The sequence below is a fragment of the Callorhinus ursinus genome, unplaced genomic scaffold, assembly GCF_003265705.2.
Source record: "Callorhinus ursinus isolate GAN/ISIS: 27379988/994484 unplaced genomic scaffold, GSC_fseal_2.0 scaffold41, whole genome shotgun sequence".
Taxonomy (NCBI): Eukaryota; Metazoa; Chordata; class Mammalia; order Carnivora; family Otariidae; genus Callorhinus; species Callorhinus ursinus.
The window spans coordinates 2,000,267-2,013,632 of record NW_027397103.1 but is presented as its reverse complement, the minus strand read 5'-3'; the positions used below and the strand labels follow the sequence as shown (position 1 = coordinate 2,013,632).

The window sequence follows — 13,366 nt, the reverse complement described above, 5'->3', positions numbered from 1 at the left end:
CTGCATCTTTTCATTGATCTCGGGGAGGGAGAGCAAGGTCTTGGTGGAAGACAAATTTTGGCATGCGTGTCAGTGCTGGGGACAGGTGTCTGGCTGAGTTACAGAGGCGTAAAGAAGGACAGAGGGATGTGTGGGTGCCCGGGAGGGTGTGGAAGTCTGACTCATGCTTGTGCTGAAGGAAGACCCTTGTCAGGGCCCTGGAGTCGCCAGTTTCTTGGGGAGGGTCAAGGCGTCTCGATGATGCCAAGGACCAAATGCATGGCGTTGGGGGCAGTGCCCCCTGCTCCCAAATGGGCTCTGCCCCACGACTGGGGGTGAGACAGATGGGACTGCAGTGGAATAGGGATGACAGCTCCACCCCACCTGCACAACTTCTGGAGGAGAGATCCCCCTCCCAGGCAGCCCAATTCCCTGGGGCTGAATACTGAGCATCAGGGCAAGACAAGATCCTTGTGCCTCTCAGAGCTCACAGACTAGAGGGAGGAGTCGAGATGTCAGACGCTGAGTGCCAGGAATAAATAAAACACGCTGGGATGGAGAATGTGTGGTCAGGGCAGGCCTCAGTGAGAGTGAGACCTGAATGGAGGGAAGGAGCCTTCCAGGTGGAGGAACAGGGATTGCGAAGTCGAAGTCGTGGAGGCAGGAACAAGCCGGGGTATTGGAGCTGGCTAGTGCGGCTGGAGCAGAGACAGCGAGGGCACGGTGGGCGCGGGGCCGGAGAGCGCGTTCAGCGGTGCGGGGAGGGAGGCGGGGCCGGAACCTGCCCCCGGGGCGAAGGGGCGTGTCGGCCCGCCCTGGCTCCGCCCCCCGTGGCCCGGAACCGGTGCGCTCCCGCGGGAGGTCGGCGAGCAGGAGGTCGGCGAGCAAAAGCCCGGCGCCGCGTCCGCGTCCATGGCCGCCGCGCTGCTCGCCCGGGCCTGCGGCCTCAGCCGCGGAGGTGAGTGCGCTCCGGCTCTGCACAGCGGGGCGGCGGCGGCCCGGGCCGGCCGAGCGGGCTCGAGTCCCGTTGACCCGACTGCACCCTCACCGGGAGCGCGCGCGGCCTTTGCCCCACTTTGGGCCGCTGCTGGCGCCTGCGCGGCCTCGGTTCCCGCTCCGATCCGCGCCCGCCGCCCCGCCCTCGCGGTGGCATCCACACCGCCCCCCAACCCCCGCTCAGTTCCTCGCCGGCGGAGGTCCAGGGGCGCCCGTCCTCCCGAGCCAGGCCTGGGTCTGAACCCAGACTCTGCGTCTGTGACCTTGGGCGAGACGCTTGGCCCGTCCGCCGTATTTGGCCTGGGTGTAAAATGGTCCTAGCGATGTGTCCCTGTTCTCGTGGAGTTGTTACAAGGATCAGATCGCACGCAGGCTGGGTAAAACACTCAGCACAGCGCCTGTCAGATGGCTCTCAGTAACTGTTTGGGCTTGTTGATTATTTCATGCCGCACCTTTCCCAGCTTATTTCTCTCATGTGGCCAGGGCTTCCTTTGCCTGCAGGACAACTGTAAGGGGACCCCCGTGGAGGGCTCTGTCTGCCAGGCCCTGTGCTGGTGCTGCAGTCAGCATCTCTTTCACCCTCCCAGCCCCAGGAGTTCAATACTGCTGGCTACCAGGTTTTCTAGGCCCGGAGGCTCAGTGAAGTTAAGATCCTTGCCTAAGGCGGCAAAGCTGTGGTCTTAGTACGATTGGTGTCTCCTGAAGATCGACTGGGATAGTTGTGTAGCAAGTGGAAGAAGCATTCCGTTGGTGTGGGTTTCTCAACAGCTTGCTATTGACATTTTGGGCCGATAATTCTTTGTCGTGCTGTCTGTCCTGTACCTTGTAGCGTGTTAGGCAATATCCCTGGCTTCTACCCACTCCAGAGTAATAGCATTCCACCCTACAACTACCAGAAATGTTTCCAGAGGTTGCCAGATATCTTCCGGGAGGCAAAATCATCCCTGGGGGAGGCCCACTGAGTCACTGGATGGCCACTATGATGATGATCATGCAGCAGGACCTCCTGCATTCCCCTCCCACTACTACCTGTTCTTGCTTGCAGCTCTGCATCCTCGGGCCTGGCGTCGGTTACATACTATCTACCAGTCTGTGGAGCTGCCAGAGACACACCGGATGCTGCGCCAGACGTGCCGGGAATTTGCTGAGAAGGAGTTGGTTCCCATTGCAGCCCAGCTGGACAAGGAACATCGCTTCCCAGCGGCCCAGGTGAGAGTTCCAACCTCAGCAGCCCCCAGTGGTGGTCTGCCAGCCACTGCGGGACTGGCGGTGACAGGGACAGCCAGGGGCACTGAGACTCCAAGCCAGGAATCCTAAGGTGGGTCCTGGAACCCAGAAGATGCTCTGGAGGTTTCCTTCATCCAGCATGAGGCCTGTTGCCCGGATTTAACTTCCGCAGTAACAGTCATAATGGTGGGTGGGCATCGCACTTATCGTGGGCCAGGCATTGTGCTGCTAGCTACGGTTAGCGCTTGCAGGATGCCCACGGGGGGCTAGGCCCGGTTCTAGGGCCCTCGAGGTGTGCCAGCCCATCTGCAACTCACAATCAACCTGTGAGGTGAGGGTCCAAGTATTACATACCCTGCTGGATAGTTGGTGAACTCACATGGACTGGGGGGGGGGTGTTAAATATTGTGCCCCAGGTCAGGGAGCTAATGAGATGTCGAGCGAGGGCTGAGGCCCAGCTCTTCTGCCCGACCCTTAGACCCCAGGGAGCATGCTCTTTCCCGTGCCTCTGTGTGTTTCCCTTGCAGTCATCTCCTCTGTCATTTCCTGGGTAAGATGTTTCTGCTGGATCCCTGGGGCCTGGCGAGCGCTGTGGCACATGGCATAAATATCCAACAAATATTTGTTCAGTAAAGTTTGTGGAGTTGTAGATCTTTCTGGCCTCTTGTCCTGGCCTGTTTGTCACTCTAAGGAGTTCCAGAGTTTTCTGATTGCCGCATCTCATGTCTCCTGGGCTCTGGGGCCACTTTTCCAGCTTAGAAAATACCGTGCTGTTCACAGCGTCTTGGGCACCGTGCCCGGACTGTGGCGACACACGGGGAGCTCCGAGTGAGGTGGGCAGATGGCAATCTGGGCACTGACACTGGTTGGGTAACTTTGGGTACCTTTTGGGTCATCCCCGCTAGGTCTGAGGACATCCTCACCTGCAAATCTGATCCCTATTTGGCTTCTAGAATGCTTGCCAGGATTAAGTGAGCCAACACATGTCGAATTCTGGTGCCTCCTGGTCCTGGGGGCGTGGGAACTGGCAACACTATGATCGTTTTTATTACAGTTGAGAAATTTGAGGCAGAGGGGTTAAGTGATTTTCCAAGGCTACCGATCTGTGCGCTAGAATTCACATCCCAAGCCTGGCTGGCTCCAGGACCTCCTTCTCCATCCAATTTCCCCGAGGTTGGCCCAGAAGCCCAGCTGGCGGGCAGGGAAGGCCTGTTCTAGTTGGGAATATTCCCATCAAGGGCCTAAACTACCCTTCTGTCCTCCGCTCTGTGACCCCACCTGGCACGTTCCCTTCATCGTTCAGTGCCATTAATGGAGATGTGACCAAACTCCAGCTCTCTGTGAGCAGAGGATGGGAACAAGCCAAGAGGAGTTTCAAGACGTTGCTCCCAGAGCAGTTGCCTGAGACATGGCTGTGTGTTGGGGCTTTTCCTACCAAAAGACAGACGGCTTGATTTACTTTTCCTCTGCTATTCCTATGTTCCCTCAAATTCTTTTTTTTTTTTTTTTTAACATTTTATGACTCATCCTTTATTTATTTTTTTTAAGATTTTATTTATTTGACAGAAAGAGCACAAGCAGAGGGAGCAGCACGCAGAGGCAGAGGGAGAAGCAGGCTTCCCGCTGAGCAGGGAGCCTGATGCGGGACTCGATCCCAGGACCCTGGGATCGCGACCCGAACTGAAGGCAGACGCTTAACCGACTGAGCCACCCAGGCATCCCTGTTCCCTCAAATTCTTACTAAGATGACAGGCCTAGATTTGCTCTGGGCAAGAAAGCTGGCAGTAGAAACAGATTTCTTTTCCCCCAAGCTCCTCTGAACTAGTCCTCTGGCTTTATCCTCTCCTCCTTGCTTCCTGGGACTGGGGAGTTTGCAGGCTACCCCTCGGAGCAGTGACAGACACAGGTGTGGAGGGAGGAGGCCATGGTGTCAGCCTCCCTCCCGCTGGAAGCCGGGAGAGCTCATCAGGACTCGCCCAGGGCACGGCCGTAGCTCCGAGTCGTGATGGCGTCTGTCTTTGGGTCTGTCGGTCTAGGTGTTTTTGTGTCACTGATCACACATCCGGCTTGTACTTGCCCCTTGTCGGAGATGACGAAGGAGCAGCTGTTTGAATGGCTGGGGTTGTAGAGCTAGGGAGGGGCTGTGCTTCACCTTCTGGTCTTGCCACCACTCCTCCCGCGCCCCGGACTCTTCTCTTGGCGGCTGATGGGGTGCGGAGGTTAATCCGTGTTTGCTTCCCTTCGTGGCAGATGGAAGCCTGCTGGGTTTGTGCTTTTATCCCCGGCTCTGTTACTCTGGTTGGCGCTCAGCTCCCAGGTACCGAAGGGAGTCCAGGGCTTACGTGGGCAGAGGGATCAGAGAACTAGACTCACAGATAATATGGCAGGTTGCCTAAATCAAAAGAATAATACCACTGAATGTTTCCCAAAAAAACATTGATAAGAACAGGAATAGCTGTCATTTGGGGGTTACTGCATTCCAGGTGCTTACGCATTATGCCTTCAGCACAACACTCTGGGGAAGTTACTCAAAGTGTCTTCGGTGTTTAGATGAAGAAACTGAAGGCAGAGGTTAAGTTTCTTTTTTTTTTTAAAGATTTTATTTATTCATTTGAGAGAGAGAGAATGAGAGATAGAGAGCACGAGAGGGAAGAGGGTCAGAGGGAGAAGCAGACTCCCTGCCGAGCAGGGAGCCTGATGCGGGACTCGATCCCGGGACTCCAGGATCATGACCCGAGCCGAAGGCAGTCACTTAACCAACTGAGCCACCCAGGCGCCCAGAGAGGTTAAGTTTCTTGCCTAACAGCCCCACAGGTAGGATGGGAGGAGCCAGATACAGACCCCTGAGTGCCCACCTGGCCTATAGTAGGTGCTTAGTTAGTGATTTCTAATATTTTTTCCTGAAGAATTTTTTGTCCACCCAGTTCCCCCAGAAAAAGTGGGTTCATGGGGGAAGATTCAAGGGGAGAAGAATTGAGGGAGGCCAAGAATTAGGTGGAAGGCTAGTGCCAATTTCTGCTTGCTTTGCTGGTTTGGGAACCTAAACTGAGCTTCAGTTTTCCTGTATTCAAGCCAAAAAAAAAAAAAAAAAGAAGGAAACAAAGGAAAATTTACAATGTTACTTTGTTATAAAGGGAAATAAGAAATAAAATGGTGTTTCAACTGATTTTGGACTCACCAGCCTTCCAGCACGTGGGGGCTGTATATCTATCGTATAAAACTGAGCCCCGTGCCTGGCGGGCTCAGTTAGTAGAGCGTGCGACTCTTGATCTCAGGGTCACGAGTTTGAGCCCCATGTTGGGGTGCGGAGCCTACTTTAAAAACGAAACAAAACAAAAAAACCAAGCCCCGTTTCTTCTTCACTCGGTGACTGTTTATTGAATAACTTAACTAGAGCAGATGCAAGACCTGCTCTTCCTTGTCGTGCTCTGTCTCCGGTGATGGTGCTTCCCTGACCCAGTTAGCCACATAGAAACCTCTAGAACCATACCCCATTGTCTTCTTCCTCCTACCCACTGAGTCCTGTTAATTCCACCCTGGAAGTGTGTCCCGAATGCCACCTCCCCTCTGTCCCAAGCGCATTCATCCATCTGTGTCCCAGGAGCATCCTGTTCCTCACGGCGACTCTGTGGTTGGCCTCAGCACGGTGCTTTGTGCTGTCTCGGGCGGTCGGCTTCCTGCTCACGCCCGCACGTCCCTGTCCACATGACAGTGTGCTCTCGGAAAGAGCCCGACAGTCCACAGCGGGGTTGCTGACCGAACGGGGAGGCGAGGTGACGCTGCGTGGCCGTTCTGGCCCAGCACGTAGCACCTGCCGGCCACCAGTGGACACTCGAGGCGGCGGCGAACAGGGCTTCTCTCCCTTGAATAAGCAGCAGATCTCCGGCAAGCGATGAGATCGGATCGTTTGAAGGGAGTCAGTTTTGACTGTGTTGAGCTCATGCAAACTCAGGATACGTTTGATTCTGTGAAGGCGTACGGTGGTGTGTCTAGGAAGTGCCCACTCAACGTTCCCCAACGGGAAGGACACACATGTTCTTCCTGTTTCTGCTGCTTTGCATCTTGTCCCCGGTCTCTCTGTCTTTTCCGTGCTGTCATCTCTTCCCTGCGCTGCCAGGCTGGCTGTCTCCCCCGCCGCCGGTCTGTTTGCCTGGACACACTTTGGCGCGTGTACACCACGAGCATTGTTCTGTCTCTGTGTTCTCCCTAGAACGTTCCTGCGAGCTGGCTGTAGCATCATGCCAGGGATCTGGTGATCTGTTTTCTTTTCTTTTCTTTTTAAGGATTTATTTATTTATTTGTCAGAGAGAGAGAGAGCACAAGCAGGGGGAGCAGCAGAGGCAGAGGGAGAAGCAGGCTCCCCGCTGAGCAGGGAGCCCGATGCGGGACCTGATCCCAGGGCTCTGGGATCATGACCTGAGCCGAAGGCAGATGCTTCACCGACTGAGCCCCCCAGGCGCCCCTGGGCTTTCTGAGTAGAAAGGTTGGGAAAAGCAGAGCCAGGCGTCACTGATGAAATTGGGTGAGCTGGATTGCATCCAGGCTCTGGGTCCAATGTGGGCGAGCTCCTGCCCTTGAGCAAGGTGGAGCTGGAGGCTTTTCAAGCAAACCCTGGTGGCAAGTAGCGGGGGCGGAGCGGACCTGGGTGAGTCTTGAGGGGAGTGACTGGTTGGGGTGCAGTGAGCTCCCGCAGCGAGAACGAGAACTGTCAGGAGAGCTGGTGGGGGGTGCAGTCAAGGGGAGAGGGCCCCTGAGCTCTGGCTTCTTTGTGGCCTGGACGTGGCTTGACGTCTTGTGTCCCAGAGGGGTCGCCTCTCTGTGGGAGCTCCCCCCCGCCTGCAGAAGGAAGACAGATCATCCTCACTCTGCCCACACCCCACCTGGGGATTTCGGTTCCCTTTTTGTTTCTTGGGGTGAAGTGGAGTTGCGGGGTGTGGGACGACTCCATCCTTCATTCCAGGGATGTACCCTGAAGGGCTGTGGGATGAAGAGGAGGTTGGGTGGCACCTGTAGCTGGGACAGTTTTGCCGGGAGGCCAGAGAGAGCTTTCCAGCAAGACACCTGCCGAGGCCTGTGCGTGCATCCCGGAGGCCCGCGTGCTTCCAGCCCCCGGTGAGTGTGGCCCAGGCTCCCGACCCCGCACCGCCTTCCCCAGCACAAGGCCGCGTTCCCCCTGGCGTGGGTTTGTTGGCTGCCTTGAAGGGTGAGTCTGACGGTTTCTGTTTTGAGGCCCACGCTCGTGCCGGCCCCGGGCCCTGTGAGCCCCCACGTGGAATGAGATACGGTGCTGTGTTGACCACCCTACGTTCAACTCCCGTGCCTGCCGCGGTGCTGCAGTGTCTCCGAGCAGGCCCACCCCCTCCTGCTGCAGCTGTGTGGTCACCACAGAATGTTTGTCTTTTTAGAGATTCTTAAAGCGACACATCTGGGGTACCTCTGAGTCCCCCCTCTTTTTTTAAGAGAGAGCGCGAGCAGTAGGGACAGGTAGCGGGGGCCAGGTTGTGGGTGGAGGAGAGTCTTAAGCAGGCTCCGTGCCCAGCGTGGGGCCCAACCCCGGGGCTCGATCCCGTGACCCTGAGATCATGACCTGAGCTGAAATGAAGAGTCTGACGCTTAACTGAGTCACCCAGGCTCAGAAACTGTCAGTTTCCTCTTGTGCTGTTGTGACAAATGACCACAGACTAGAGACTAGCGGCTTATTATCCGACAGTTCCTGGAGGTTGGAAATCCAAAGTGGGTCTCGCTGGGCCGAAATCAGCATGCTGGTGGTTCTGGAGAAGGGTCCATGTCTTGCCCCTTCCAGCATGTGGAGGCCGCCTGCGCTACCCGCCCGTGACCCCCTTCCGGTCAGCACTCGGGTCCCTCGGACGCCTGCTTCCATTGTCACCTCTCATTTTCCTTGTTTCCCTCTTCACCTTGTACGGACCCTGGAGATGCCATTGGGTCCCCCTGGATAACCCGTGGCCGTTAACTGCATCTCCCCTGCAGAGGCACCCGCGTCTGCCCTCTTGTGGCCGCAGGGTGCCATCAGCACTGTGGGCTCGGTAGGCCAGTGCCACCCCGGGGACAGGAAGTGTCTGTCCCCCCCACCCCGGGTGTTTTCGGGAGACACTGAGGGGGAAGTAAGGTCACCCTAAGCGTGGAGGCTTGTAGGAGGGCTTCCCATGGGAACAGTTCAAGGCAGAGTCTGTCACAGAGGGGCACGTAAATCATGATGGGAGTGCTTCTCATCCCGTTCACCCTCGTCCAGGTGACCACTCGTCAGCCACTTCGTGATGGGAGGCGCGTTCACCGATCACCCCACTTGCGCCGGGCGCTGGGCTCCGCACTTTATATGCATTTTCTCAGTCCAACAGTCCCGTGACGCAGGTGCTCTTTGCAGAGGGGGTGCAACATTGATAATCACGGAAGTAATATTAATTATAGAAAAATGAGAAAATATTGTGAAAATTCTTATGTTTGCTTTTTTTTTTTTTTTAAGTCCAAATAGTGTAAGAACACGGTTCCAGGAATCAAATGACACCGAGGGGCTCTTGGAAAGCAGCGCTGCCCTTCTCCCCGTGCCCCCTGCCCCTCCCCATGGGCAGTTGGTTTCAGTTGCTTCCTTTCGAAGCTCAGTAGGTTCTGTGTGGCCTGTGTCGGTCCCCCAGAATGCAGGCTCACCTGTCCCAGGTCGGAGGGGTGGAGCTGGGCGCTGTGCTGAGCTGGTTGTGACCCTGGAGTCACTGGGGTGCGGTCCGGCCGCATTATTCACGAGCTCTGGCCCCGAGCAGGTTGCTCCATGTGTCTGAGGTCTGGAGAGACTCAGATGTGGAGTTTGGCTCACAGTAGGCACTTGCTGGTTGACAGTTACTGTTACTGTTGTTCCAAATCAGAAACTCCAAGCTCTTAGCATTCATTCACTCATTCATGGGCACTGCGAATATCGCAGTGACCAAAAACCAGTCTTGGCCCTCATGGTCAGGGAGAAGGGTTTTTTTTGTTTTTTTTTTAAAGATTTTATTTATTTATTTGACAGAGAGAGACACAGCAAGAGAGGGAACACAAGCAGGGGGAGTGGGAGAGGGAGAAGCAGGCTTCCCGCCGAGCAGGGAGCCCGATGCGGGGCTCGATCCCAGGACCCTGGGATCATGACCTGAGCCGAAGGCAGACGCTTCACCGACTGAACCACCCAGGCGCCCCAGGGAGAAGGATCTTAACCCAAACCAGCAGAGTAATAGGTGGGAACTTCCAGCTGCATAAGCCCTGCCTTGGAAGGGCACAGGTTCTGGGAGAGCTGCAAGAAGTGAGGCTTGAGCTGAGATCTGGAGGGAGGGAGACCACAACAACTAGCTGATACAGGGCATTACTGACAGAAACAGCACGTGCGAAGGCCCTGTGGTGGGGAGATAGGGGTATGTGTGTAGCGCTGAGAGAAGGTTGGTACGGCATTGTGCTGTCTTGCTCCTTACCCTGGGGGCCTCTGAAGTTTTCCTGTGCCTTCTGCCTGCTTGCTGGCTGTGGCTGCGGACACAGAGGTGAGCCAGTGTGGAGTGTGGGGGCAGAACAGCTTGGATGCACAGTGTTGTCATGCAGACCTGAGCTGAGGCTGGGTCTTCAGCGTCTGGCCTCGGGGATCCGGGGGCGGGTGGAGGGACCACATGGCCTGAGTTTCCACAGGCACTGGCTCAGGAGCAGGAGGGTTTGGAGTTGGGAGGGGTGGGCACGGGCCCCCAGCTGCCCTTTGCTGTGACATCCTTCCTTGTGGCCAGGTGAAGGAGATGGGCAAGCTCGGGCTTCTGGCCATGGATGTGCCTGAGGAGTTCAGCGGCGCCGGCCTCGATTACCTGGCCTATGCCATTGCCATGGAGGAGATCAGCCGGGGCTGTGCCTCGACAGGAGTCATCATGAGTGTCAACAACGTGAGTCCCCACTCCTGGGACACACAGGTGGAAGGGAGGCTCCCGTGGGCAGGTGGGCACTCTGGCCACATGTCCTGGTATCCCGGGCACGGCTGGGCTTTGGCACCCAGCCCCCAACCTCCTCTGGGCTCAGTTCTTTCAGGTCGGGTCTTGGAGTGGGGTCCACAGGTCCCCTCTGACCACCCACCCACCCCTTCCACCCACCCCCACAGTCCCTCTACTTGGGGCCTATCCTGAAGTTCGGCTCCAAGGCGCAGAAGCAACAGTGGATCACCCCTTTTACTGGTGGCGACAGAATTGGCTGCTTTGCGCTCAGTGAACCAGGTACCATGGTGGGACCGTAGTTGGCCCCCGTGCCTTGTGCAGAATCACAGTGACAGACTCGGGTTGGAGCTGGGTTGCTGCTGGGGCTGAGGCAGGAGCAGGGCTATGAGGCACAAGGGCACAGGCCTTTGGTGTGGGCGGGGGGTGCTGAGCTCTGGCCGCCTGGCTCTGGGGTCCCTTGGGCGTGAAGATGCCCCGCTCTGCGCAGCCCCCGCCCTGGGCCCTCTTGGACTAGTCTCTGAGAGCTCTCTGGTTGCTGGTGTGGCCCGGGAGCTTCCTCTTGGGAGCCAAAACCCTGATTCTTTGTGCTGGAGCTGGGGGCCAGGCTGGGTCCCCTGCTCACTGGTGGCAACAGTGGATTCTGAATCTGTGTGGGGGACAGGGAACGGCAGCGACGCGGGAGCCGCCTCCACCACTGCCCGAGCAGACGGGGACTCGTGGGTCCTGAACGGCACCAAGGCCTGGATCACCAATTCCTGGGAGGCCTCCGCCGCCGTCGTCTTCGCCAGCACAGACAGATCCTTGCAGAACAAGGTGAGGACCCCAGGGAGAGGGTCGGGGAGACCTCTGGGCTGCAGATGGTCCGGAGCTTCTCGACGCGAGTTCCCTGTGGCTCAGTGGAGCTGTCCCTGCTCTCACACCCCTTGGGGCGGCCCCTTTGCTTCCCTGGCCTGCTGGTGGCCTGAGGCCCGAGTCTGCACCTTCCCCCGTGCAGCCCGCAGAGGGCGCCCTGGCTGAGGTCTGAGGGAGGTGGCGGGAGGGGGCCGGTTTGCTTCTGGTGCCCTTGAGTAAGGGGGGTGGCCGGGCCAGCCTGAGAACGTCACTGCCTGTGTCTGGGTCTTGCAGGGCATCAGTGCCTTCCTGGTTCCCATGCCGACGCCTGGGCTCACGCTGGGGAAGAAGGAAGACAAGCTGGGCATCCGGGCCTCATCCACGGCCAATCTCATCTTTGAGGACTGTCGTATCCCCAAGGACAGCCTGCTGGGGGAGCCGGGGATGGGCTTCAGGATAGCCATGGTGAGCCTGGCAGTGGGGCCGGGGCCCTGGGGCCCAGCTGGCCAGCCACTGACCGGGGCCTTCCCCACAGCAAACCCTGGACATGGGGCGCATTGGCATCGCCTCCCAGGCCCTGGGCATCTCCCAGGCCGCCCTCGATTGTGCTGTGAACTACGCCGAAAATCGCAGGGCCTTTGGGGCGCCCCTCACCAAGCTCCAGAGCATCCAGGTAACAGGGGAGCCTAGCCCGGATGCTGGAGGGAGGGCAGCTAGGCCTTTCCTCTCTGGCTCCTGGGTTCTCCCCCCCCCCCCATCCTTGGAGGGAGGGGCGGCTACTGATTGCTGCGGGGTGGGGGTGGGGGGGCTGGGTTGTTGCAGTTCAAGTTGGCGGACATGGCCCTGGCCCTGGAGAGCGCCCGGCTGCTGACCTGGCGTGCTGCCATGCTGAAGGATAATAAGAAGCCTTTCACCAAGGTGCCTGTGGGGAAGGGGTTTCCCCAGGCATGGCCCAGAGCTTTGGTGTGTGGAGCGGGAAGTCTGGGTGGGGTTCCAGTTCCTCGGGCCTGTGGGTTTATGGCCGCAGGGGGAGGCTCCCCAGGACCGGCCCCACTGAAGCGCCATGTGCCGGTGGCTCCCGCTGGAAGTCAGGTTTGTGACCCCACCGTCCCCTGTGCTTAGGAAGCGGCAATGGCCAAGCTGGCCGCGTCGGAAGCTGCCACTGCCATCACCCACCAGGTGAGTGTCCCTGTGCGGGCGGGAGGTGGGCCAGCGTCCCCGCCCCTGCTGGTCCCCCAGTGTGGCCGATCCTGCCCCTGACGCGGCCTTTTCCCTCCTGATGGGCCGCTTTCCCCGGTAGGCCATCCAGATCCTGGGAGGCATGGGCTACGTGACAGAGATGCCGGCCGAGCGCCACTACCGCGACGCGCGCATCACCGAGATCTATGAAGGCACCAGCGAGATCCAGAGGCTGGTGATCGCCGGGCAACTGCTCAAGAGTTACCGGAGCTGAGCCGCGATGCAGGGCCGAGGAGCGCCCCCTCGGGTGCCAGGCTGGCCTGAGGACCACGGGAAAGGGGGGGCAGGAGCCGTGAGGCCTTAACCCTGACGCTTGGTCTGGGACCCTGGGGGGTGGACAGCTGGGGGCCATGCCTCTTCTTGCCAGTCCCACCCGGCCCCAGCCCTCTGCTGTGGACTCACCTGTTGCGCCCACCTCCACCCACCACAGACCCAACTGCCTCGGGTAAGTCTGGGAGAAAGGAAAGGTGAGGGGCGGTGACCTGCATTGGAGGGACCCCCCCCCCCCCCGGCCGTCTTCAGGTCCGTTTTTTGACTGCGTCCTCTTCACACCTGTGCCTTGTTCTCTTCATGGAAATGGACCTGGCCTCCTGGAGGTGGGGCCTTGGGAAGGGCTGACTCACCACTTTGGGACCCCCGTTTCCTTTCTCAGCAGGGGACCCAGGTGGGACAGCCTCTTGGATGCACCTGCTCTTTTCCCTGAGGTCAGGGGTCAGGAGTGGGGGCCTGCGGTGGGGGTCTCGGGAAGGCGGGCTGGCTCCTCGGGAAGCACCTGGAACCTCAAATAGCCGGTTCTTCACAGATTATAAATGCGTGGGAAGGGGTCTGAATTATTCTTGAGGACAATCGATTGTGGAAATGAAGTAATAAAGCATACCTGTGCCCTGGCCCTCGTGTCCTTGCCCGAGCGCTGCTGGGGAGGGGACAGCTGCCACCTGTGTGTGTGTGAGTCTGCGAGTGTGAGTGTGCGCGGGTGTGAGGCTGACTGCAGGGGCATCGGTCTCGAGGGAGAGCTCCAGCACGAGGCGGGGTTGACCTGCCCCAGGAGGGTACAGAGCTGGGTCCCCAGGCCTGGGTGAGGGTCTAGGACAGTGACTGCTGCGCACGGAGGGCGGGTCGGGGCCCCTGGGTCAGAGGGTGCTGTCCAG

General features: G+C 58.5%; 1 protein-coding gene across 2 annotated transcripts; it reads left to right on the top strand.

The window, feature by feature from the left end:
* Positions 1-807: 807 nt before the first annotated feature.
* ACADS (acyl-CoA dehydrogenase short chain) lies at positions 808-13,107 on the top strand. Of its 2 annotated transcripts, XM_025889491.2 has the most exons (10): positions 808-937; positions 2,021-2,184; positions 9,954-10,103; positions 10,316-10,427; positions 10,810-10,961; positions 11,274-11,444; positions 11,515-11,652; positions 11,802-11,897; positions 12,102-12,158; positions 12,280-13,107. In XM_025889491.2, the coding sequence occupies exons 1-10, from the start codon at positions 892-894 to the stop codon at positions 12,430-12,432; spliced, it is 1,239 nt and encodes a 412-aa protein (XP_025745276.2). In that variant the 5' UTR covers positions 808-891; the 3' UTR covers positions 12,433-13,107. The 2 variants fall into 2 exon arrangements, with proteins under 2 accessions (XP_025745276.2, XP_073737102.1); XM_073881001.1 differs by lacking the exon at positions 11,802-11,897.
* The last annotated feature ends 259 nt before the right edge of the window (positions 13,108-13,366 follow it).